At 37.0% G+C, this 25,785-nt stretch overlaps 6 protein-coding genes across 6 annotated transcripts; 3 read left to right on the forward strand and 3 right to left on the reverse strand.

The window, feature by feature from the left end:
* The first annotated feature begins 47 nt into the window (after window positions 1-47).
* Window positions 48-3,422, forward strand: LOC126786648 (glycosyltransferase BC10-like). The gene is made up of 10 exons (XM_050512540.1): window positions 48-525; window positions 636-755; window positions 949-1,049; window positions 1,191-1,262; window positions 1,381-1,462; window positions 1,809-1,889; window positions 2,160-2,201; window positions 2,359-2,418; window positions 2,617-2,763; window positions 2,915-3,422. The coding sequence occupies exons 1-10, from the start codon at window positions 244-246 to the stop codon at window positions 3,092-3,094; spliced, it is 1,167 nt and encodes a 388-aa protein (XP_050368497.1). The 5' UTR covers window positions 48-243; the 3' UTR covers window positions 3,095-3,422.
* LOC126789465 (uncharacterized) lies at window positions 76-12,020 on the reverse strand. Its single transcript, XM_050515617.1, has 7 exons — window positions 11,779-12,020; window positions 11,606-11,672; window positions 11,409-11,455; window positions 10,979-11,066; window positions 10,239-10,372; window positions 10,051-10,149; window positions 76-108 (listed from the first exon to the last, which is right to left on the reverse strand). The coding sequence occupies exons 3-7, from the start codon at window positions 11,433-11,435 to the stop codon at window positions 76-78; spliced, it is 381 nt and encodes a 126-aa protein (XP_050371574.1). The 5' UTR covers window positions 11,436-11,455; window positions 11,606-11,672; window positions 11,779-12,020.
* LOC126789383 (pentatricopeptide repeat-containing protein At4g04370) lies at window positions 3,730-6,014 on the reverse strand. Its single transcript, XM_050515529.1, has one exon. It carries the CDS (start codon window positions 5,980-5,982, stop codon window positions 3,730-3,732), a length of 2,253 nt encoding a protein of 750 aa, XP_050371486.1. The 5' UTR covers window positions 5,983-6,014.
* Window positions 7,257-9,231, reverse strand: LOC126786650 (exopolygalacturonase-like). Its single transcript, XM_050512542.1, has 4 exons — window positions 9,172-9,231; window positions 8,720-9,028; window positions 7,570-8,094; window positions 7,257-7,496 (listed from the first exon to the last, which is right to left on the reverse strand). Exons 1-4 carry the CDS (start codon window positions 9,229-9,231, stop codon window positions 7,260-7,262), a joined length of 1,131 nt encoding a protein of 376 aa, XP_050368499.1. The 3' UTR covers window positions 7,257-7,259.
* Window positions 12,021-14,307: 2,287 nt separating the features above from the next.
* LOC126786653 (stigma-specific STIG1-like protein 3) lies at window positions 14,308-14,760 on the forward strand. Its single transcript, XM_050512545.1, has one exon. It carries the CDS (start codon window positions 14,308-14,310, stop codon window positions 14,758-14,760), a length of 453 nt encoding a protein of 150 aa, XP_050368502.1.
* A 2,726-nt stretch (window positions 14,761-17,486) lies between these two features.
* On the forward strand, window positions 17,487-17,963 carry LOC126786652 (stigma-specific STIG1-like protein 1). Its single transcript, XM_050512544.1, has one exon. It carries the CDS (start codon window positions 17,487-17,489, stop codon window positions 17,961-17,963), a length of 477 nt encoding a protein of 158 aa, XP_050368501.1.
* The last annotated feature ends 7,822 nt before the right edge of the window (window positions 17,964-25,785 follow it).

A 25,785-nucleotide genomic window follows, 5' to 3' on the forward strand; every position in this document is an offset into this window, starting at 1 on the left:
CAAACGACGCCGGTTTTGTCTCTCCCTAAAACAGTCCACCTCACTCCTCCCCCCTCTTTCATTCTTTCTTTCTCTCTACACCAAGACTCCGAGTCCTTCCATTTCAATTTTCCAAATGCTTTCTCTGAATTTCAAACCCTCACTCTCTCTCTCTCTTCTCATTTTCTCGCTCTTCAATTTGAGGTCCTAAATCACTAGACTCCGTCCGATTTCCGGTTTTTAATCAGACCGCCGCGACGGACGATGGTGACGGGGACGAGGAAGCCACCGCCGATCACACCGCGCTACGTCATCCGCCGCAGCTGGAAGCTTCTGATCGTGTTAGCCGTCGCGCTCTGCGTCTTGGCGCTGTACAGGCTTCACTCCCAGCCGGACATTTACTCTCCTTCTTCCTCCTCATTATCTCGCGCGAGATCTCGTATCGCTCGCCACAGCGTCGGCTTCGCCGGCCCGGCCAAGATCGCCTTCCTGTTCCTCGCGCGCCGTGACCTCCCGCTCGATTTTCTGTGGGAGAGCTTCTTCGAGGTTCGAGGTTCAGCTCTTTTTTTTTTAGCTTTGAATTTCTGCAATTTCAATTGGCGGTTAGGTTTAGTGAGACGGAGGGAGTGATGGAATATTCCGTTTGGTTTTTGCAGAATGCTGGTGGCGCTTTGAATTTTTCAATCTATATTCACTCGGCGCCTGGTTTTGTGTTCGACGAATCAACCACCAGGTCTCGTTTCTTTCACGGCCGTCAACTACCGGATAGCATACAGGTAGTTACTGAAACGTTTTATCACTTTTAGTATGAAGTTTCCATTTCTGTTGGGATAAGGAGTAATATGAAAATTATAGGCTAAATATAGAAATTTTGAAATACATTTTAAAGCTGGCGGAGTTCGGCATGAATCTGTTTGCCATAGTTGATGCGCTTACATTGAATGTAATCTTGGTGTTCATGTATTGCAGGTGGGATGGGGAGAATCGAGCATGGTTGAAGCGGAGAGGTTGCTGTTTGCGACAGCTCTCGAGGATCCAGCAAATCAACGATTTGTTCTCCTCTCTGATAGGTTAATAAATGTTTTAGAATTATTATTAGGTTATGTGTGGACTTGGCTAGAAAATCTGAAGTAGGTTATAGGACTAGAGCGTTTTTCTTATGCAAAAGATGATTGTATGATGGTATAAGCATCTTACTTTCATTGCTGCAGCTGTGTTCCTTTGTATAACTTCAGCTTCATATACAATTACCTGATGGCTTCTCCGAAGAGTATTGTGGACAGGTAGATAGAGCTTTCATTTCTGAGATGACCAGCACTGTTAATACGAAATCAGAAACTTTTACTCTTGTATCTCATACGTTAGACTTTTGACTGTTTCTGAAGCATGTTTCTGTTGTAGCTTCTTGGATGTAAAGGAGGGCCGCTACAATCCAAAAATGTCACCCATATTACCAAAAAAGAAATGGCGGAAAGGATCACAGGTAGCATTTCCTTATCTTTATCCTTGATTTACTTGTTTCTTTAGTTTTACATCTATTTAAATTTTTGTGTGAAAGGATAGTAATGTAATGATCATATTATCATTTGTTATCATTGGTCAAAGGCCAGAATCTCTTACATCTAGTTTACAGAGCCAAAATTTTTGTTGTTTATGTCGGTGCAAAATTCTTCAATAATGCTTCACTTGCTCAGATATTATCCTTGTTGTTATCTTCTTATGATTATTTATCTGGTTGATAAGGATTTTTATATAGTAATACTGTATTAGTACTATGTGAAATGTCATCATCATTTGTACCTGACTGAAATTTGATTGTTTAATCTCAGTGGATTGCGTTGATTCGGAGACACGCAGAAGTCCTTGTGGATGATGAAGTTATACTTCCAGTATTCAAGAAGTTCTGCAGGGTATGTAATATGCATTGAATGCTTGACTTTCTATGTTTATTTGTTTTTTTTTTTGGTTATGGTGAGTGTGTGATATTATGGTCAATTTGTCAAGCATATGCTTTGTTCAAGTTATATATTTCCTTTACCTTTTACTTTATATATTGGGTTTGGATCATGCATCGACTGTTTTAAAACGCTCAGTTCTTTTAAGAGTCATTGATAATGGGACCATATAGTCCTTTAATTTGTTTCTATCAGCGTATTAATAACTTTACTGCCTCTTTGCAGCGTCGCCCACCTGTTGACACTCGAAAGGGGAAGCTGAATCTTGTAAGTGTTAATTGCTTCAGATTCTGACCTTGTATTATATTTAACTGTGTGTATTGGTTAGAAACTGGAAAAGGATGACATCTCCTTCCTCCTTAATAGCTATGAGTTCATTTATCTCTTTTTAAGCAATTGATTTTGGCTTAAATACCTACTGCAGAAACTTCAGAAACAGCACAACTGTATCCCAGACGAACACTATGTGCAGACACTGCTGGCGGTAAGCTGTCATAGCTGAATGTCTTAAAATATTAGAGTTTTGCTTTAAGGCATCCTTGTATTCCTCCCATTTCTTATTTCCCTATGGCCAATCAAACACTTTTTCATTGTTGCTTTTTGTGAATTATCTGCCCCCAAGCTCACTAGTTACTAATTTATAAACTCCTTGTTCTCATGTGTTCTATGTATGTTTTTGTAGATGAATGAGCTTGATGGTGAACTTGAGCGAAGAACACTAACCTATACATTGTGGAACATCTCTCCAAATAAAACGGAGAGTAAAGGCTGGCATCCTATGACTTTCAACCATGCCAATGCTGCCCCTCAAAAGATAAGGGAAATAAAGGTAAATAAATTGACTCTGTACTCCAGTTATTAGTTTGGATTCTCATTAGCATCAGAAGTGGTTTCTTTATAGAGCTTAACAGATCACAACTCTTTTTCTCTTAACTATTTCCCTTCCTGCTATTGTTTTGACATACTGCCTATTTCAACAGGAGATCAACCATGTATACTATGAGACAGAATTCCGAACTGAATGGTGTCGTATAAATTCAACCGCTGTTCCCTGTTTTTTATTCGCAAGGAAATTCTCCAAAGGTGCTGCCATGCGCCTTCTGAGTGAGGGAGTTGTTGGTCAATTTGACACAGCAGCATTGTTAAAACCATCACCATGATCTAAGTCTCAGCTTCTTAGTGGTCGCTAACTGGTAGCTCATCGGGATTACAATCTGGGTAGATAATAATGCCCACGAGAGATTTACATAAATCACACATACTCATACAACAGATTTTGATACTGAATACGCTAAGGAGGTCGTGCTGCTGTTCAACTTCTGCAAAGATGATGAGTCGTCACTTGTCAGAGACATAATGTAGGGTCTTCAACCTGTGATGTCAATGGCACTCTTCTTGTGGCATTTAGACATGTTGAATTAGGACAGTAGCCAGGCCTTCAAGTAAGATTTAATGGGATACTTAACTTTATGCTTGCTGCATTCTATACACGATGAATTAGTGAAGTCATGGTCATCTTCTCCTCTTGGCCATTTGTTGTACAACTTTTATGTACATTTAGTTGCATCACTTTTGGCAGGATCGAAGATGGTGTATTGGTTCAAATCTTTTAGCTGATATTCAAACTTTCGTTGTAGAATGCTGCCCAACTGAATAACTAGCAACTTGTTCCTGAATTTTCACAGTTTGCGTAATTTCTAGGCCAGACGAGGATGTGAATTCAATCATTATTAGGTTACCTACAGAAAATGGTCATAACTAAGTATTAACTGTTGAGTCCCAAGTACTTAACTACTTATCCAACGCCATCCCAACTGCGGACGCTTGATTTCCTCATTTCATTGCTCAAAAAATTCAATAGTGACAGTATATCATCAATTTGAGGATTTGAATTGTGATCTGTATAGAATGTAGTTATAGTCCCATGTAATTCGATAAAACTCCAACCAGGGAGCTTTTTCAAGCCAAGAGACTTCATTTGGTTCCATGCTTCACCAACGCCATCCCATCTGTTCATTGAAGCAAAGGTATGTGCCAATTGCACGTAATTTCCAGCTTCCACAGGTCTCAGCCTCAAAATTTCTCCTGCAATAACGTCCCCGAGAACCACATTGCCCTTGGTTCGACATGCATCAAGAAGTATGCCCAATACATCAACTGCAGGCTCGGCAAACACCCTCCTGTAGAAATCATATGCCTCTTCCACCCTTCCAGCTCGACTGAGAAGATCGACAATGCAAGCTCGATGTTCAAGGCTTGGTGCAATACCAAAATCACCAGTCATTGACTGGTATATGCTCAAACCCTTGTCGACAAGACCATTATGACTACAAGCTGAAAGAATCGAGAGGAAAATGACATGATTTGGTTTGATTCCGGTCTGCAGAAGCTCTGCATACAACTCTAATGCAGTATCTGCTTTTCCATGACAACCATAACCAGAGATAATAGTGCTCCACGACACCAAATCCGGGTTAGACATCTGAAAAAAGCACTTGTGAGCTCTATCCAAGTCACCGCATTTTGAGTACATGTCAACTAGAGCTGTGTCTACCAAGATACACGGTCTGAGCCAACTTCTAATAGTAACGCTATGGATCCACTTTCCTTGATTGAGAGCCCCATTAGAAGCACAAGCTTGGAGAAGGGAGACCACAGTTAATGAATCAGGCTTCTGAAGAGTTGCCCTCATCTCAGAGAAAAGAGCCAGAGCTTCGCATAGATGACCATTTTGAGCATATCCAGCAACTATAGCATTCCAAGAAACCAAATCTCTATTGCTCATACTTTGGAAAACACTGCGACTTTGATCCAAACATGCACACTTTGCATACATGGTAATGAGGGAGTTTTGGGCAGGAATGTCAAGTCTCATTCTATGCCTTAACACATAACAGTGAATAGAGGTTCCTAGCTCAAAAGATCCCAGATGTGCACAAGCTGCCAGTGCACTAGCTATGGTGGCACTAGACGGTTCTGTTCTCGATTCCAACATCTGACCAAAAATCAGTATAGCCCTGTCTGCAAAATCATTTTGCGCAAGCCCTGAAATCATAGCTGTCCACAAAACCACATCCTTATGCATTGTTCTCTCAAATATCCGAAACGCAAGATCAATATTCCTGCACTTCAAGTACATAACAATAAGCGCCGTTTCAACATGGGAATCCATTTCAAATCCTGCTCTTAAAATCTGCCCATGCACAGACTTCCCCAATCTAAGATCACTCTGTGTCGCAGCCACAGACACGGCAGACGCATAAGTCTGTTTATCAGGTTCCAATCCTTCAACCCTCATCTTACATAATAGCTGGAACACTTCTCTTGTATCTCCACATTGTGCATAACCTGAAATCAGTGAGTTCCATGAAACAGCGTCTCTTCGATTCATACACTCAAACAAGTCTCTACCATCTTCAACTCTCCCACATTTACAATACACATTCAACATTGAGTTCATCAAAGACATATCAGACTCAAAACCATACACCACAGCACAACCATGCAAACACTGAACATGGGCAAGTCCCGATGCTCCAGACAGCAAGCTGAGCAGAGTAACTGAACTGGGTTGAACTCCCTCACGCCTCATCTCACCAAACATACCAAACGCAACTCCAACACTTCCACCACGCGAATAACATCCGATAATCGAAGTCCAAGGAACAACATTTCTCTCCAGCATTGCGTCGAACACCTTCCGCGCACTCTCGACGTAACCGAATTTCGCGTAGAAGTTAATCAATGAAGAGGCAATATAAGCATCTGAAGAAAACCCATTAACCAGAATGCACTGATGAAACGAGACGCCGTAACCAGAGAGGTTAAGTGAGGTGCAAGCTTTGAGTAGATTAGGGAAGGTGTGGGTATCTGGAGCAATGTGGGCTTTGAGCATAGAGGAATATGTAGCGAGGACTTCATGGTGTGAGTGTTGAGATGAGAGACGGTTGATGATAGCGTTGAAAGCTCTGGTAGTAGAGGTGGCAGTTGCTGTGGGTTGAGTCTGGGGTTTTAGAGGGTTTAAGAAAGAGGTTGTTAGCTTGTTCATAACTCGTGTCAGTATAGAACCCCAATTGTGACTAGTTATCTTATCTAGCACAGAAATGATGAAGATGTAGATTTTGGTTTTGCATGGTTTATTCTCATTCACTCCATCGATCGGTTTGTTAATGGCGTTATGATGTTTCTCTAGATCGTCTAATTTACGGTACAAGATATAGCTAGTCTATCAAAGAACTGATTATTCCAACTTATTACGTAATACGTAAAATTGAATGAAGCATCAAATTACATTCTTCCATGCATTTTTCAACTGGCACAATAGAAATTGAGCCAATCGAAGAACTTAAGACACTAAAACTAGGTCAAGAAACTTATGAATATGTAAAGATTAGAATGCACTAATTTATGCAAGACGGAGGGATGTGCGAGCCATAAGAGTTGCCAATGACATTATCACATACGGAAATGGCAGCTCGTCCTTTAGGACCATTATAAGGTAGCTTGATATTTTCCATCACTATATTCTTGCATGGCTTTTTTTTGCTGCATCTCAGAGTCACTGCCTCTTGGGAAGACGAGGTTCCAGATATGTTTCTGAATGTAACATTGCTGATTTGCACATTTGATGAAGAAGTCTACAATGAACAAAAAGAGTTGTTAAAACCTAGCTTGTTTTATCAATTAAAACTTACTTTCCATAGTAAAAGAAAATGGATTAAACCAATATATTTACCTGTTGTTTGCATGGTCTCTTCGTTCAATATTGTTGATCGATGATAATGGGATTCTTGACGTCAATCATTTTATTAAACAGCACGATTTTTATCCATATGGGCACACTTTGCGTACATGGTAACAAGAGAGTTTTGTGTAGGAATGTCAAGTCTCAATCCATGACAAACACATAACGATGAATAGAGGTTCCTAGGCTGACTGCCTGAGATTATAGCCTTCCACAGAAGTAAATTTGACCTTAACCATAGATTCTTGGTTTTCTTTTTTGGCAAGTAACTAATTTTGATCTGCAGGGTTATTCCCATTTATGACCGATCATCTATCGTTCTTTTACTATATCGATAATTAATTACGGTGTACTTTCGGATAAAAACCAGTATAAACACTAGCTACTATAATGCCTAGTAGGAACACGGACGTAATGATACAAACTTATTTATGCATAAAAGAAAGCATCAAATTACAGTGTTTTCATGCATTTTTACCCGGCGAAGCAACCAACAATTGAGACTAAATAATGATAACACTATCACTATCTAATTAATTCATGAAACTTATAAATAATAAGGAATAGATGGCACTAATTATTTATATGCAAGAAGGAGGGACATTGTGCGAGCCATAAGAGTTGCCAATGACATTATCGCATACAGAAGTGGCATCTCCCTTTGAACCATTATGAGGTAGCTTGATATTCTCCATCACTATATTCTTGCATGGCTTGCTTTTGCTACATTTAAGAGTCACTGCTTCTTGGGAGGACGATGTTCCCCATATGTTTCTGAATGTAACATCACTGATTTGCACATCTGACGAAGAAGAAGCCTATAATGAACAAGAAATGTTAAACCCAGTACGTTTTCATTCCAAAAGAAAATGGCTTAAATTTATATATTACCTGTTGATCGCATTGATTGTGCGGACAGTATTGTTGATCGATGATGATGGGATACATAACATCAATCATGTTAATGTTTTCATACACGATATTTGAAGCCTTCAAGGGTCTTGGAGAATCTCGAGCCCAAGTTTTGATTCTCAAACCATTATCAGTGTTTTTGAAAACACTATTTTTCACAAAAATTCCTTCAACATCATATTCAGTATAAGCATGCCCTCCAAGACTTCCGATACTTATGCCATGTCCAGGACCACAAAAGACATTAGATATGTGGATTTTTCGATTTCCCGACAGAATTGCTATACAGTCATCGCCGGTCTGAATAATACTATGTCTAATTCTAATGCGGTATGAATTTCCTATTTTTATGCCGTCAGTGTTGGGACTTTCTGCAGGGGCAGTGATTCTTATGTTTCTGAAGTCTATCTTTTGGCATCCAAAAACCTTGAAATGACTATTTTGACTGTTGACAGATCTCAAGTGATGAACGCTTGCATTTGTGACGAAGTTGAAAGTCATCGACTGATTATCACAAGAAAATCAATGTTACAATGTGATCTCATTTGATCATATAAAAAGTACCGCTAACTATTTATGAAAACTATATATGAAAACAGTTATGCAATGAGTCATCATACTCACAAAAATGAATATATTTGCATTAATTTTTTTTTAAAACAACAAACTCACGACAAATTAACGGAAAATTCTAGTATACATCAATGTATGATATACATCCTACATCCAACGGTCGATATTGTTTTGTGAGTGGGGTCAGAAAAATAATATCCATTGTCAACTGTTGAATGTGAGATGTAACATATTGATGTATAGTAAATTAACTCCAAATTAACACCCACTTCTTTCAATCTGCCCACCACTCCCTGTCTCATCAGGGGCATGGCGTTTCTAGTTGATTGAAAAAAAAAATCTAAAAAATTACACTATTCTGATGCATAGCATTCAATGTTCATAATATACTATCGTAGTAATAAATGAGAAACAACAGGAAACTTCTCAGTATTGTAAGGATGCAAGTGAGTAACGAATACATATGACAAAGATGCAAGTGAGTAAAGTAATATATACATATCAAAATCGTCATGAACGTAAATTGTAATACGTTTTACGTATAGCAAGAACTTACCGTTGGGAGGGCTTTGCATCCGGTATTAGTATTGCAATCGTTACGATGCCAAACCGAGGCTCCTTGGCCATCCAGCATACCACCTCCAGCTACGGTCAGCCCTTCGACGTTCCTAAAGGTTATCCAATTTTCAGAATTCAATGCTGAGGGACTAGTATAAGCAAGCAAAGTTCCCCTAATTATAAAGGCAATGTGACCCTTGCATGGACCTGAGAATTCAACTGGGAATAACTTGAATGTTCCGGCAGGAATCACAAGCCTTGCTCTTCCTTCCCATTTACATGCTTCACTCCATGCTTTCAAAAATGCCTGTATGAATTAATAATGAGAATATTAGAGATGCTCTAAAATCTAAATCTTTCTCAAGGCCAGTCACTCTTGGATTTAACTCGATATAATAGTTTTACATAGTAAAGCAAAACTCAAAAATATTTTACAACGCATAGAATTACCTGGCTGTTATCTATAATTCCTCCTTGAATTGCTCCATAACGTATCACATCGAAAACCATGGGTGGACCAACACGTTGTGTATGGCCAAAGAGATCAAGATCACGCCCTTTCACTATCCATATCAACATCAACAAAAACAAGAAAGTTCTAAACACTAGGGAAGATAGCAAACGAATCATATCTGTGTTTTTGGGTTCTATTTGTTCATGGGGTGAGTGTTTTCTTATGTTATTATATATATGGAAAATGTTACTCTTCCTTTGATGAAATTATTGCCTCAATTAAGCGAAAATTATAATAATTTATCTTTCCATGGTAGTACCTCATGCGTACGTTTTACAGATTATTGGTCGTATTGAGCAAAATTTAAGGAATTGATGAGAAATTAGAATTCTTATTTCGATAGAATACACATTTTAGGAAATTTACACTGATTTAGGCATAAATTTGGGATATATAAAGTTATATGAGCAAGTGAATACAAAAATTATGTATTCAGGCCCCCAAGATTTGAACAAAAAAAAATCAATGATTTTAGCTAAATACAACATTTCACAGATTTAGGCATATATTTTGGGAAATCTAGAGTTATGTCAGAGCCAAGAAATAAGCAAGTGAATACAAAAATTATGTATCTCGGCATTCAAAAGGCACACAAAACTGTCTACATTTTTGTCAAAATGTCAAATACATTGCATACTTGCATGGGTTTACAAGAGTAAATAATCTAAGTATATCAAGCTAAGCCGATTATTTCTTTGGATATTCTCTTGGCCCAAACGTAAGGTTTCCGGTAAATTTTACACATAAGTCTTCAACTACAAAGATACACATTATAACCATATACACACTAAGATCAGCCATGGATTAGCTCTTACAGCTTGCTCAAAGTCCGCATACATGCCCATTGATAGCTCACATTTATCTTCTGGAATTCCAAGTGCCTTGCAGACCTCCGCTCTGCAGTTCGCTAATGTCTAAAAACAAACAGTATGATTGAAGTATCACCACCACTCAGGGGACTAAAATCATGGAGAATTATATATATACGTTATCAAACTATTACCTTAAATTTTTCTAGTGTAGATGAATAATCCAACATACCAATGGTCATCAGACCACAAAGTTCAAGATTTGGACAATCCAAACTCACATGCTTCACAAGCTCAACACATTCAGAGGGCTCAACACCAGATTTTGCTGCAACAATTTTCCATGTAGCAGATATATGTCCGCATTTGATGTCTATAATAAGACTAGTTATTATAACTATAACTAGACGGAAGAAAGAAATGAAGGCTAATATCTCTGTTCCTCCAAGTTAAAAGAAAGAAATTGGATTGTTCCGTGGAACAACTCTTTCCGATCCCCATAAAATTGCGGGATATTCACTCCTTATAACTAATCCAATAATCCATCTACTTCACTTATATTAGATACAGTTGGAGTTAATCTTTATTTCTTCCATCACTAATCCTTCAATCTAAAGATGAGTTTAGATGTGCAATCCAAACTCAAACACCAAACACATAAAGAACCAATAACTAACATACATCCAAACTTACACACCATGAACACAAATGACCTACATTCATCTGTAAGGCATATAAATGAAAACCCTTCAACACATAAAAATTGCGGGAGAAGACATAAAGAACCAATAACTAACATACGTCCAAACTTACACACCAGGAACTTAAATGACCTATATTTATCTGTAAGACATATAAATAAAAACCCTTCAACACATAAAAATTGTGGGAGGTCATATCTGTGAAAGTTGTAGCTCAAACCTAGTTAACTTACATTCTTCTCCACTAGTAATCACTTGGAGCAAGACCTTCAAAGGCTTTCTCCCAATGCTAGAAACAACCGTATTAAGACGGTTTGCAATCTGCAAAATATTTAGCATGAACTTAAACACCAATCAAACAACTTAAATAAAAAGAACAAGGATTTGCAAGAAAATCACCACTTTAACTGCCCACAAATCACAAAAACCACCACATTCATGACACTTTACAAAGACCACCACTTTAACTGCCCAACAATCACACATTTAACCCGAACTTCATTAATACACAAAAAGGGCACCAGGCAATAAGAAACCTCAATAATTTATTCACAAAACGTTAAACTCACATGTATAATCTCGACTACTAATCACAAAACGCATTCTTGACATCTCTAAATACACTAGCCCTTTCAGTAAGAAAGCCAAGTGTTTAATGTTTACCTTCTCATCATCCACACTCTCCACCATTGCAAGATTGGGCACAGCAGCTGTAAAATTTCACACAAGAAGATTGTGTTGCATTCATTTACTCAAAACAACAATGCTTAATCAACAAAGCTTAAATTTTTATGATTCTAAATAATCAATAACAACTAATAATACAGAGTTTGATATATATATAAAAAAATGAATCATACTTAAAAGTGGCTTTACTTTATTGCTTTGCAAATTCCCAATGAAATGTCACTCTATATCTTCTGGAAGCTGCAAAACACCAAACCCAATAATCACAAATTTTTACAGATCAAAACTTCAAAAACAAAATTTCAATTCTTTGAAATACAAAAACTGAGCTCAGAGCACAAAATACCTGAGGAGCTTTCTTGACGATTTCCTAGACGTAATTCTCGCCGAAGCAGCGGTGGCCGGCGTCGTAAACTTGCCGGAGGACGGCAGCCGGCTTCGTCTTGCTCACCGCCACCACTCGGATCTCCTCGGCTCGGTGGCCGGATTTCTCGGCTGCCAGCTGGACGTGGTGGAGGACTGACCGGAGAGCGGTGGCTGCGACGCCGTCGCCTGCGGCGGAGCTGAATATAGTGGCTGGATTGGTCGATCAGCCGTTGGGTTATGAACACTCTACCTGTGGTATCGTGGTGCTTAAAACACTTCCCGTTTGCCATTTACTGAGCCCAAAACGGCAGCGTTTTGCAGTCTACAACTCCCCATAGGCCCATATTACTTCGGACTATACGTAGTTATTTTCGTATATACGAAAACTTGGGTTGACTTTTGAACTCAAAATACCAAAAATAGATCTATGATCAATGAACTGGATTAGATCATAGAACATTGATTTGCATCCGATCCGTAAAATAAACATTGTTTTTGTGCTTAGAGAGACATATAAACAACTGCCCGCGCACGTAGTGGAGCTCAGCTAATTATAAGCTCCCATCGATCAATTGGACCACTGGGCCTCGGGTTATCTTATATATGACATACCAAGATAAATTATTTATGCATATATATGCTTCTAAATGCGAGATTAATATCATGTTTATATACTCTAACCGATATCTTAGAACTATAACATATATGTCCTAAGACCTAACATATAATTATATCAAATGATGCGTTTTTACACATAATGTAACTTGATCTAAAACTCAATAAAATTATAAAATATCTCACGTGTCGTACCCTTTAATGTTATTAGTCTAATTTTTACTATATTTGTTTCTGATTGGTTACTTATATGTAAATAATTTTTTGTCATTTTCACCGCGTGCATTTTAACTATATCATGATATAATATGATTAGCTAGGTACATCATATAACAGTGTCACGTGGTGTGACAAATACACAATAATTACTCATATATACAGTATGTATATTGTACGTGAGTCATGAAACCGGTTTTCATAGCTCAATGTAACATTTTAATATAACTTAATATGACTCATTTAATTACACGTACTTTAGCTTTCCAAAATGCAAGGTTTGTGGAGAACTGAAGATTGGATCAAAAATTTTAAACTACCCTCAACTATATATATGGTGTAGCTCGATCTGTGTTTCTTCTTTATGAAATGATCTTATTTGATTTGATATGTCTTATGTATACATATATATATCTATAAGTTGTACGTACCTGTGTTTGTAGGGTAAACAGAAGGGTGCGTATTTCTCTAATAAGAACTCGAACGGAGTTGTAGCTCATAGCAAAATTAATCGGATAGTTTCTAAGTCGTCCTCCTGGAATATTCTAGACGCACATATATATTAGTCAATAGTCAAATTGTAGAATTCTATTAAGTATTTAGCTTGAAAAGGTCAATATAGGCTACAAGCAGCTAGTGCTTCTATAACGGCTTCTTACCCAGGTTTGGTATAGAGAACATGCATTTGGTTTCTTAGTCTCTTAAAACAAGATCGAAGGCCAGTATGTGCTCACGCAATTACCTAAGCATACACATGAATCAGAACCAAATTTAAGCTTAGCCAAACCTGCCCAACTTATATTTACGTACGTATAGTAATCTCTGTATCTTTTGCAAATTCACCTAATTTAAGTATAATGTTTCTTGCAAAGCCTAACTTTCGTTTACTTGCATGTTTTGTCAGCCCTTCGTATTAGACCATCCCATTAAGTACCCGAGTAGTCACACGCACAGTTTATGTATGCTAACATTCTAATAATAGTTAACACAACAAGGAAACTGGTTAAATTGTGACGAAATTTTTTTTGTCTGGAGTCGAGCTTAGATATGACTGGCCTCTACACTCTATTATGATGCAAAGTTCAGTTCATCATGAGGTAAGGTTGCCCTGCATTCGGTCAGCTACTGATCAAAAGCGACTTGTATCCATAAATATATACTTGATTAATTAAGAGTGATCAATTAGTTCCTGAACTGAAAAGTTAATAAGATACCCGAATGATATGGAGAAATACGGGATCTTAGTCGATTTTATTCCCATCTTGGATAATACCCTTCAATGATTGATCATAAATATGCAGACTGTACGCTAGCTATTGTAAATCTTCGCAGACTTAATGCATATGATATGAAGGGTACAGAGAATAAAAAATTAGGCTAGTTAGGTCAACTTTTCTTTATGTCCAATCAAGTGATTTCGCTTCTTTAGAAGATCAAAGATTTTCAGTAATTTGTAAGCAGTCGAATGAATTTAGACCACCATACAGATAAAGCAAAACTTATATTTCAAGTTTTCTATTGTCAACTCCCCCGAACTGTTTCTATAAAACCCCAGCTCTCCTTCATCTTCAGTACGAATCCTAGCTACAGGCTCTCCATTCTCTCTCCCTCTCTCCTTCTCTTCACAAATCACAACGTACTTTATCGTATTATTCCCAACGTAATTGCATCTACAGACATGAAGTTGCTCCACATCTTTGCACTCCTAGCAACAATGGTTGTTGTTTCAGCTGCATTTGTTCTAGAAGATAACAACGGAGAAGCGGAAGTGCAGATCGAGGAATCAACGGTCCCCGAAACTGAAATGCAGGAAGCAACCACTTCTTTGAGAGGAGTCAGCCGCTTTCTGGCGTCCCAGCAGAACCTGTTGGGAAACTACACTTGTGACAAGTTTCCTAGGGTTTGTCGTCTGAAGAAGAGCTCGGGACCCGACTGCTGCAAGAAGAAGTGTGTCAATGTGAAGACTGATAAACTTAACTGTGGGATGTGCGGCTACAAGTGCAAGTACACTGAGATCTGTTGCAGGGGAAAATGCGTCAATGCATCTTTTGACAAAAGGCATTGCGGTGGATGCAACCAAAAGTGCAAGAGAGGGGAGCTCTGTGTTTATGGGATGTGCAATTATGCATGATTTGTCTCGACAATGAAGTTAATTTGACGGTTATGTATGATGGTACATAATTGTGATCTTACACCTACAAAGGAAAAAGATCAGAACTACATATACTTTTAATGATCTGATTATACATAATTTAAAGCATTATTTTATTGGAAATCTATTGTTTCAAACCAAATTAATGTACTTTCCAATCATGCAATGTTCAATTATTAGTACTGATCCGATCTATGTATGTGATTTTTCAATTGCTAAGGATCTGAACTATATTTATTTTGCGGTTAATGTGTTACCGATCATTACTGTAAACGTGTCCAGTGGCAGATCCAGAATTTGGATATGGGGTGGACTTCAAGTTTGGCCGAAGGCCAATTTTTACCGCAACAATCATGTAAACTGTAAATATTAATAAGTCTTTAAAAATAAAAAATGGGCGTGAATGCAAATAAAAGAATATTATGAAAATCAAAAACATTAGAAAGCGCAACAATTTTTTCTTTTCAAATTGATTAGATTGAACTTCAATAACTCATACTTGGAATTTCAAAATCAATAGATAGAGAGAAGATAATTAAAAGAGTTTTTACTTGAGGAATTTTGATTATTTAAGAATAAAACTATCTTACAATATATATATCAATCAGAAACTAGAAAACGTCATAATGGAACCAGAACAAGGAACTGAAAGAAGAAAGTGTGGAAGAAATAACTAAATAACAAAGGTTAGATGCGTAAGATGGGTAAAATATAGAGGAATTTGGATGAAAACAAATCCAAAATACCACAAAAATAATGATATATACCTAATTTTTTTTAAACCCCAAAAAACTTGGTTGGGCTTGAACCCCACTGGTCAGTGCCTTGATCCGCCCTGAACGTGTCAAAAATATCAACTGTTACGTACACTAGCCAAGATTAATTTGCGAACCGGACTAGAAGTAGAACCTTAATTAAGTTCGTAAGATTGAGTACATATATCTATCATAATGAACCATTAATTCTAAATTATTGCTTCTTTACTTAACAATCATGTCACAGTCCCGAAATTCAAATGATAAAAATTCGAATTCGAAGCCATAAAAACTCTAAAATAATCTCAAATATATTGAAACCATCTTACAACAATAGTGTATCGAAACTGAGTTGAAATATGACTCAGTCGACTTGAAAAATACATTACCAATTTATATATACAAGTATCAAAACAATTGGAAAATGTAATATTCACTCGATCTTCACCAAAAACGAATGAGGGGATCCCTAAGAAAAACCTTAGTGTAAGCTCTCGAGCCTGATAACCCCCACCTGCATAACTATCCCCTACACCATCGATTTGGTGCACCGGGATTGTAAATACAAACCCGGTAAGTTTTACAGCTCATATGAGTAAACCAACATTTAAACATACATCACAGAACAAATGAAATGTAACGATTTAACGTTTTTAAAACATGTGTACTCATAAGACCCAGGTAGCCCATCTGGTTACCCCTCATGTTGTACAACGACAGACAAACTAGAGCTCTAACTGATCGTAACCAACACCCGGCCAAAGGCTTGGTTCCTGATTTAAATGATATCACCAAGTCCGAAGACCAGAAAACATTTTAACAAGACTCAATGTTAAAACCACGTACAATATAACAATCCACACATGTTTATATAGTAATAGAACCAAGCTACTCTTACACAACAAATTATATAACAGTCACACCAATAATTCATTTTACCGGAAGGTACATTTTATTCCATTCCGGTCTCACCCGTCACAATTAATCGAAAACAATAAAATTGCATAATTTAAATAAATACTGTAACGTATATAATATAACAAACCATATGTGTACTGTTTTTACCATTTTAGTACACATACACAACTCACTATATTATATCGACGTCACAGTTCACTCAATTTAGAGAAATCGTATCATTAACTTAAATGTGTTTTAACGTAAATGTAAGTCATTGTCAAATGTAGACTTATCGTAGTGAGATTTACTCATTTTAAATCTTGCATGCAACTTCTACAACATTAAGTGAGATTTTCTCACTCGTTTCGTCAGTCACCTGGTGGCATAACAACGTGTTTAGAAAACGACCCGCATAACAACATGTGAATATTAATTACAGTTAAAATCACTATTCACGCAAATTGTAGAATATTCTAGACGCACATAGATATTAGTCAATAGTCAAATTGTAGAATTCTATTCAGTATTTAGCTTGAAAAGGTCAATATAGGCTACAAGCAGCTAGTGCTTCTATAACGGCTTCTTACCCAGGTTTGGAATAGAGAACGTGCATTTGGTTTCTTAGAATCTCTTAAAACAAGATCGAAGACCAGTATGTGCTCACGCAATTACCTAAGCATACACATGAATGAGACCCAAATTTAAGCTTAGCCAAACCTGCCCTACTTATATTTACGTACGTATAGTAATCTCTGTATCTTTTGCAAATTCACCTAATTTAAGTATAATGTTTCTTGCAAAGCCTAACTTTCGTTTACTTGCATGTTTTGTCAGCCCTTCGTATTAGAACATCCCATTAAGTACCCGAGTAGTCACACGCACAGTTTATATCCCCCTTGTCCCCTCTATATATACTTCTGCAAGCTATTATGTCTCCTCATCAATAACACAATCCTATTTTCTCACAATTTTCCTAGTACTTCTATCCTCCTGGCCACCTTTAGAAATCTCTCAATTATATTTAGACACGACAACAGTCGAAAACTAAACATGAAAGGATCCATCCATGTCTTCTTTCTGCTCGCCATTCTAATGGCTTTAGCCGCCATTACTCTTTCTGCATCAACCCCAGACGAAGTTAGAGAGGAATGGTTTTCTGATGAGGAAAATGGTATTACAAATGAATCATCTGATGATCTCCCCGAAACCTTAAGCCAACCAACAACTTCACTAAGGGGAGCAAGCCGCTTCCTTGCTACTCGGGCTGTTGCTACCACCTGTGACAAAAACCCTAAGGTTTGCAAGGCTGCAGGCAGCGCAGGGCGAGACTGCTGCAAGAAGAAGTGTGTCGATTTGAAGACAGACAGAGTCAATTGCGGCAAGTGTGGGAAGAAATGCAAGTACTCGGAGATATGCTGCAAAGGGAAGTGTCTGAATCCGCTGTCTGACAAGAAAAATTGTGGGATCTGCAACAATAAGTGCAAGAAAGGCAGTTCGTGTGTGTATGGAATGTGCAGCTATGCATAGAATCAGCAGACCAACTTCTACGTACGAACCCATGCATGATAAGGATAAGACTAATTATATTTGTGCAGCTATACTACACGTTATTTAATTCATTATTTATTTGTCTAATTCAAATCAAGTACAAATTAAAGTGCTTGTATATATTGACATATTGTGGCATAAGTTTAAATTGTGGCATCAAGTACAATTGTGTTCTTATGTGTGCAACGAATAAGAGGTAGCTAATTAACTAGTCAGCACTCACTGGCTTTGTGCCTATGTCAATTATCAACGAGGCAATTATCTATTTTGTCTATTATTTGCTGTAAAAATATATAACGATGTATAAATTCTTTTCTTCATTCATTGATCAAGTTCTTATGTACTCATGCTCCTCCTGTATTATAGAAATCCCATATATATATATATATACTGTATATGCATATGGTGTTTTTCCGGCTTGTACAGTATATGGACAGTTGAGCATATATATATATTTTTTCAGCTTACAAAAGGACTCGTACACATTTATGTAAATAATAAGAATAAGACATGAATTGCAGCATGCTCGAGCTGGGAAAAAGATTTCCTTAGAGAACAATCAGCAAGCCCAGGTTTTGAACCCTAAATGGTTCTCTATTGTTGCTTGGCGTGCTAGTACCTTTGAGTTAGGTACAACTCTTGCTTGTTGATGATGATTGCGCTCACGTACTGTCTTCTTCTCGAACGATTGTTCCACAGTTGCTGATAAACCGCTGAAGTTCGAATGACCTATACACAACCGGAGTTGCTAGGTACCTTTCACTCCACCTCAAGTAGATGGCCGATCTTACTTTAGACCGATTGGGGAAAAGCAGAGCTTATAATGTGTCGTTGATAGCGGGACTCTCTTACTGTAGGGAATTGCTGACTAGTGCAGACTTTTGTGTTTGCTAGAAACTAGGCTAGCGACTCGATGGACTTGACTCTAGTTGTCGAAGTTAATCGGACTTGTTGCTACATGCAGTGCGAGGCGTACATCTGGGTAGCTCTGATCCGATATGAGACTTAGTTGCCGAAGCTAATCAGACTTTTGCTCCGCGAGGAGACTTGGTTTGCTGAAGTGAATCGGGCTTTTGCTCCGTGGGGAGACTTGACTATGTGGTTGCGCGATAGTTTGTTTGACGTTGTGTGTGTATTATTTTGCACATTCAACCCATTTATATAGAAAACACAGATTGTTCTTTCTTGCGGATCAAGTCTTGAGAACCTCTTAGTTGATTTAGATTCACCTTCCTTATTCAACTCAGATTCTATACAGCATCAGTCCCGAAATCTATTCCAATAAGGAATGTAATCTTGCTCTTCGATAGATTTTTCCCAAATAACCGGTCCACGAGCCTAAAAAATCTAAATAATACCGGAGTATTATTTTAAGCCCAAACACAACCAACATACTTGGAAAGATAAAACAACGATTTACTGGATTTAGTTAGCACTAAAACAACGTACGCCGTATATGATGTGGCTGATGAAAATTTACCACTACTTTTGTAGTAATGAGGTGATCAGTCGAAATCAGGTACAGTACGTACATGTACTTAGAATGTGGGATCCTAACAACATTCTCCTTGTTATTTATTAATTCAAATCGAATATACGGTAACTCAATAAGCGTGCGTATATGGAGAAACTTGATAGAATAATAAGCACAGTATATATAACAGATTAAATTTGTCATGATATAACTTGACTGTGAATATTGTTTCATTAAATTAATTATAGTTTTTATCAGTATAGTTTTAATCTGTTATATGTATAAGCTGCATTTCTGTTCTTCTCTGTAACAATTTTCAACATAATCAATATATTAAATCTTTTTTTCTCTCAAACTGTTAAGCTTTCAAGTAAATTAGAGAACATAGATGACACATAATTTATGGAAGTTGGACTACTTAGACCAATAATTTGTTGATTTCTTGGACTCTTGAAGTGTGAACGGGGCTAGCTTGAGCTGATCGATTATCGATTACCAATATTGTCACGACCCCGAATTTCGAATGATAAAAATTCGAATTCGAAGCCATAAAAACTCTAAAACAATCTCAAATATATTGAAATCATCTTATCATAACAGTGTATCGAAACTGAGTCAATATCATGACTCAGTCGACTTGAATAATACACAACCAATGGAAATGTAAAATTCTCTCAATCCTCACCACTAACAGCAGAAAGAAATCTTCGACAATCTTCAGCGAATGCTCTCTAATTCTGCTAAACCACACCTGCAGAACTATCTCATACACTATCAAATAGGTGCACCAGGATTGTAAACACAAATCCGGTAAGCTTTGCAGCTCGTATGAGTAAACCAACAGTATAACACAAATATGATACAAGAGAAAAACACTGAAAACATTTAATTATAAATGTACTCATGAGTCACAAGACGGCCCATCTGGTTGTCCAATAATATCTGAAAATATAAGTGCTCATGAGAATCGGGCAACCTATCTATTTACCCAAATACATTTATAATACTGGTACTCATCTGTTACTCCTCATGCTAGTACGCCGCCAAACATTGGACAACCCATATGTTACCCAATATCCAAAATATGGGTACTCATAAGCCGGTAACTCATATGTTACCCTTCATGCCAGTACACCGGCATATAGACTAGAGCTCTAACTGCATCGTAATTCGTCCAGCCAAGGCTAGGTTCCGACATGCCAACACTTCCAAAGACTGGTCCGAAGATAGAAAAACACGTCAGAAGACAGAAAAAAACACGTCCGAAGACAAAAAACGTTTTAACAAAACTCAATGTTAAAACTACGTATAATAACAATTCACCCTTGTTATTGTACTACAACAAGCGACTCTTGCTCAAATAAAATAAATATAGTTGTCACAATATAATTCATTTGGAAATAAGAACGTAACAGTATATAATATAGCAACTCATATATATGTATTGTATTTACCATTTTATACACATACACAACCTATTATATTATATACATGTCATAGTTCGATCTTTTTAAGAAAACGTAAATATGAGTCACCACCAAGGGTAGGCTCATCATAGTGAGATTTACTCACATTCACCATAGTCCATAATCACAAAAACCTTTTCAAAATAATTTATTAAAATAGCGTTTCACTTACCCATGAACCGTAGACGATCAAGTTCATGTAATTTAAACTAAAACATATTTTTAAAATAATTTTTATAAACTAGTGATGCAACGACTATGGTGACAACTCAAACTAAATTCAATAATTATAATACTACTTCGATCATGATGATCATTGTGAGGTTTACTCACCTTATTTCATGCGTGTAACTTCCACGACACTGAAAGTAATTTCCTCACTCGTTTCGTCGGTCACCTAATAGCATGATAAAATGCTTAGAAAATGATACGTAAAATATCAGGAGACGATTTCAATACACACTACCAGAAAAAGTAACTTAGACGACAATGATATTTCGTCACCTAAAAGCCATATTTCATCGTCTTAAAGCATAAGATAACGAAATTATCGTCGTCTAAGTTCCGTCAACTAAGTGATGTGACCCAAGTACTTAGATGACAAAATTTACATTTTTCATCACATTAGTATGACTTAGGCAACGAAAATGTGTTCGTCACTTGGAAACTTACTAGACGAAAATTTCCCATTTAGACGACAATATATTTTATCGTTTATATGTAGATAAATCATTAATTAAAATCAATGTGATATTAATCAATTAATAAATTTTATTTATTAATACATGATTCCCATTTTTTTACCTGGTCATTATTTTATTTATATTTTTATTTAATTAATAATTATTTTTATTCGATTTCCACATATCACATCTTCCAAACTACCACCACCACCACCGGCCACAACAATCAAATACCATGGTCAAATACCACTCTTCCTAGCTGCATCACCCATCAACCACCACCACCACAACAATAATCAAATATCACAACCCATGTAATAACCCGAATTTTTAGAAACTAAATGTCGAGTATTTTCAAAGTGTTAAACTTGTGAAATTAATTCAAGACGACAATTGGAGGTTTGCGACATTTCGAAACGAAAACGGAAACGTTCTCGGATCGTTTAATTAGAAAACGTAACGTTACCGCAACATATAGATCGACTTTTATTCTGTCGCTCGGTTGCGAAAACTTCCTTCACGAAAGTCGTAGAGCTCATCGATACGAATTCGTGGACACGTCATGCGTTCGAATCGGACGTCGGACGTGAAAGTTATTAAAGTCGGAAGATCGTTTCCGATTTTGGAAATAGTATAAAAGGAATGAGAGGAGATTAAAAATCAGAAAATCAGATTTTTTCTGAAAATCAGATTTTTTCTAAAAATCAGCTCGGGTACTGTTCACCCGACCAAAAAAAACCTTCTCCGGCCGATTTCTCCACCATCCGACGTCGCCTCGTGTCGTGCCACCTATCAAACTGACGGGCTCGACGAGCTCCATCTTTTGGGCTACGCCTTCCACTCCGGCGACAACCACACACGGTGTAGCAACCGCCGGAAGTTACTTTTGTGGCGGCGCCGCCTCCTCCGGCAACCATAGCTCGAGATTCTTGGGGGGTTTTGCTTGTCTCAGTCCCAGCAACATTTCCACAAAAGGAATCGAGCCAAATCGAAGTGTAAGTACCCGAATCAAAATTTCAATTTCTAGGGTTTGTGAATAGTGCCGATTTTATGTTCTTCGTTGTTTGGAATGTTTAGACTTGGATTTAGACCTTGGTGTCAACTAGGAAGTTGTTGTAAATGTTGTTTAGGTTGTGGTGGTGAAATTTGGTGATGATTGGTGGCGGTCGGTAAACAGTAACGCCGAGTGAATAGTGACTGTGAATAGTAACTCCACATGAATAGTGATCTGTAACAGTAACGGTGAATAAAGCTCTGTAACAGTAACTGTGAATAGTGATATGTAACCGTAAAAATGTGAATAGTGATCTGTAACAGTAAATGTGAACAGTGGCATGGTAAAAACAGTACTATGAACAGTGTTTTGGTAAAACAGTAACTGTGCACAGTGGTTTAGTAAAAACAGGGATTAGTAACATGAACAGTGTTCCGTGAACAATGTTTTATGAACAACATTTAGCTGTGCTGAACTCGTCACCTGATATTTTAAGTATCATTTTCTAAGCATTTATCGTGCTATTAGGTGACTGACGAAACGAGTGAGAAAATTACTTTCAGGGTCGTGGAAGTTGCACGCAGGAAAGAAGGTGAGTAAAATCTCACATATTTACGAATCTACCCTTGTGGAGATTCAGGATTTTACAAGAGTTTTTAATATTGAATTACGACATGTATACGATATAGTGGATTACATATATATTGTATAAATGGTAATGAGTACATATATATATAGTTTGCTATATTATATACTGTTATGAATTCATTGGAATTGGTCATTTCGATGACGAGAATTAAATATTGAGCATGTGATTTGATTTTTGTACAATAAGATGTGTGATTATCGTACGTGGTTTTAACATGAGTTTGTTAAAATGTTTTGTCTTCGGACGAGTTTTGTCTTCGGACGAGTTTTTGTCTTCGGACGTGTTTATGAAATATGACATGTATATGATATAATGGATTATATATATATTGTATAAATGGTAAATATGTATATATATATAGTTTGCTATATAATATACTATTATGATTTTATCGTGTTTTATGTCATTTTGATGACGAGATTTATATATCGAGCATGTGATTTTGATTTGTACAATATGATGTGAGATTATTGTACGTGATTTTAACATGGAGATTGTTAAAATGTTGATTTGTCTTCGGACTTGATTTTTGGTACAATATGATGTGAGATTATTGTACGTGATTTTAACATGGAGATTGTTAAAATGTTGATTTGTCTTCGGACTTGATTTTTGGTACAATATGATGTGAGATTATTGTACGTGATTTTAACATTGAGATTGTTAAAATGTTGATTTGTCTTCGGACGTGATTTGGTACAATATGATGTGAGATTATTGTACGTGATTTTAACATTGAGATTGTTAAAATGTTGATTTGTCTTCGGACGTGATTTGGTACAATATGATGTGAGATTATTGTACGTGTTTGACAAGTCGGAACCTAGCCTTTGGCCGGGCGAAAGTTACGATACAGTTAGAGCTCTAGTCTGTCTGCCATAGTACTGCATGGAGGTAACGGGTGGTTATCTGCTCATGGGTACTCATATTGTTTTGGATGTTGGGTAGCGGGTGGCTATCCAATATCGGCGGTGTATTACGAGAGGGGTAACAGATGTGTACCAGCGTTCTTGGTACCCGTATTATAAATGCATTTGGGTAACCAGAAGGGTTACTTAATTTCTCATGAGCACTTCTTTTCATATTTCTTTGGGACAAACAGATGGGCCGTCCATTGACTCATGAGTGCATTTATATTTGTTTGATTTGTGGAATTTCGTATATATATTAATATGCGAGTTATATTTTCATTTTACTCATACGAGCTGTAAAGCTTACCGGGTTTGTGTTTACAATTCCGGTGCACCAATTCGATGGTGTAGTGGATAACTCCGCAGGTGTGGATTAGCGGGAATTAACGGACCGCTCAGAGGACTTGAAGTTATTTATCTCCAGCTTGTGTGAGGATTTTGTGTGACTATCTTGTGAGGTTGTTGTGAGGATCATACATTTCCATTTGTTATAATGTTGAATTATAATTTGGTTTGTAATAATCGGTTTAACTGAGTTGTATTTTGAACTCAGAGATGATCCGTTGTGGCATTAAATGATTTCGATTTCATCGAGATTGTTTGGTGTTTAACGACTTTGAAATTTTGAGTTTTTATGCTCAGAATTTCGGGATCATTACAACCCATCACCACCATTTTCGTTTTTTCAATCTGCAAAACAAAACCACTCACTCACCACCACTAAAACCACCGAGCTCAAACTCAAACCCACAACAACCACCAAGCTCACCAACAACCCAAATCTAGAAAAACCTTTATTATGAAGACAACCTATATCTAGAAAAACCTTCAATATGAAGACAACCAAGATCTAGAAAAACCTTCAAGTAATTGGCCTCTTTAGCTTGGGTATCAGCTTTTGGCAAAAATGACTAAGATGAGGATGTGAAGGGATAAAACAAATTCTTGCTTATGGGTGTATGGAATGGTTGGGCTTTGAGGATCTTTGGGGAGAAGAGTGGAGAAAGAAAGTGGATGAAAGATGCTTTCCAGGGAAGAGAGGAAAGAAATAATGGAAGAGATATGTTAAATGAGATATGAGGGAGTGATGGGAGAAGAGAGTGGGAAAGAAAGAAAAAGGGAAGTTGATCTCCATTTTACATGAAGGACGAAGGAAAGAATGGATCGATAAGAATAAAAAAATGAGAGCAAGTAATTAGGCATGAGGGGAAATTTTATTGAATGAATATCAATTGTTGGATCGAGGATATCTGACGGCTTAAACAACCGATCCGCACCACTTTATTTATTGGATGCAGTGTTTCACTCACCCTTTAATTGGATCCAGGCCATCAGCCATCACTTTTAATAAGTTTTTATATTCTATTTGTTTAATGCATGATTTCATTTATATGATTAAAATATTTTAGTGGAATAATAGTACAATAAATAAACAATATACTATATATAGATATCTAATGATGACGAAACTTTCAACCTTCTCTTACTTTAATCTTTAATTTGAAACCCTAATGGAATATAATAGGTTGAATTGTGGTATCATATTTTTTTCCTAAAAAAGTCTTAATTTTTGGTGAACCTTAATGGAATGAAATTTTTTTCTCAATATCACTCCTTTTTATTA

Source organism: Argentina anserina, chromosome 3, assembly GCF_933775445.1.
Source record: "Argentina anserina chromosome 3, drPotAnse1.1, whole genome shotgun sequence".
NCBI lineage: Eukaryota > Viridiplantae > Streptophyta > Magnoliopsida > Rosales > Rosaceae > Argentina > Argentina anserina.

Excerpts from the sequence above, each read along its gene's own strand:
- LOC126786652 (XM_050512544.1), top strand. The coding sequence starts at position 17,487 with ATGAAAGGATCCATCCATGTCTTCTTTCTGCTCGCCATTCTAATGGCT.
- LOC126789465 (XM_050515617.1), bottom strand. The coding sequence starts at position 11,435 with ATGGTGGAGAGTGTGGATGATGAGAAG. Across the intron at positions 11,067-11,408 it reads AGAGTGTGGATGATGAGAAG|ATTGCAAACCGTCTTAATAC; the intron begins GTAAACATTAAA and ends AATATTTTGCAG. Across the intron at positions 10,150-10,238 it reads CTACACTAGAAAAATTTAAG|ACATTAGCGAACTGCAGAGC; the intron begins GTAATAGTTTGA and ends GTTTGTTTTTAG.
- LOC126786648 (XM_050512540.1), top strand. The coding sequence starts at position 244 with ATGGTGACGGGGACGAGGAAGCCACCGCCGATCACACCGCGCTACGTC. Across the intron at positions 2,202-2,358 it reads GAAAGGGGAAGCTGAATCTT|AAACTTCAGAAACAGCACAA; the intron begins GTAAGTGTTAAT and ends TACCTACTGCAG. Across the intron at positions 2,764-2,914 it reads AAAAGATAAGGGAAATAAAG|GAGATCAACCATGTATACTA; the intron begins GTAAATAAATTG and ends CTATTTCAACAG.
- LOC126786653 (XM_050512545.1), top strand. The coding sequence starts at position 14,308 with ATGAAGTTGCTCCACATCTTTGCACTCCTAGCAACAATGGTTGTTGTT.
- LOC126789383 (XM_050515529.1), bottom strand. The coding sequence starts at position 5,982 with ATGAACAAGCTAACAACCTCTTTCTTAAACCCTCTAAAACCCCAGACT.
- LOC126786650 (XM_050512542.1), bottom strand. The coding sequence starts at position 9,231 with ATGGTTTTCGATGTGATACGTTATGGAGCAATTCAAGGAGGAATTATA. Across the intron at positions 8,095-8,719 it reads GATGCAAAGCCCTCCCAACG|TCGATGACTTTCAACTTCGT; the intron begins GTAAGTTCTTGC and ends TGTGATAATCAG. Across the intron at positions 7,497-7,569 it reads ACAATCAATGCGATCAACAG|GCTTCTTCTTCGTCAGATGT; the intron begins GTAATATATAAA and ends TGTTCATTATAG.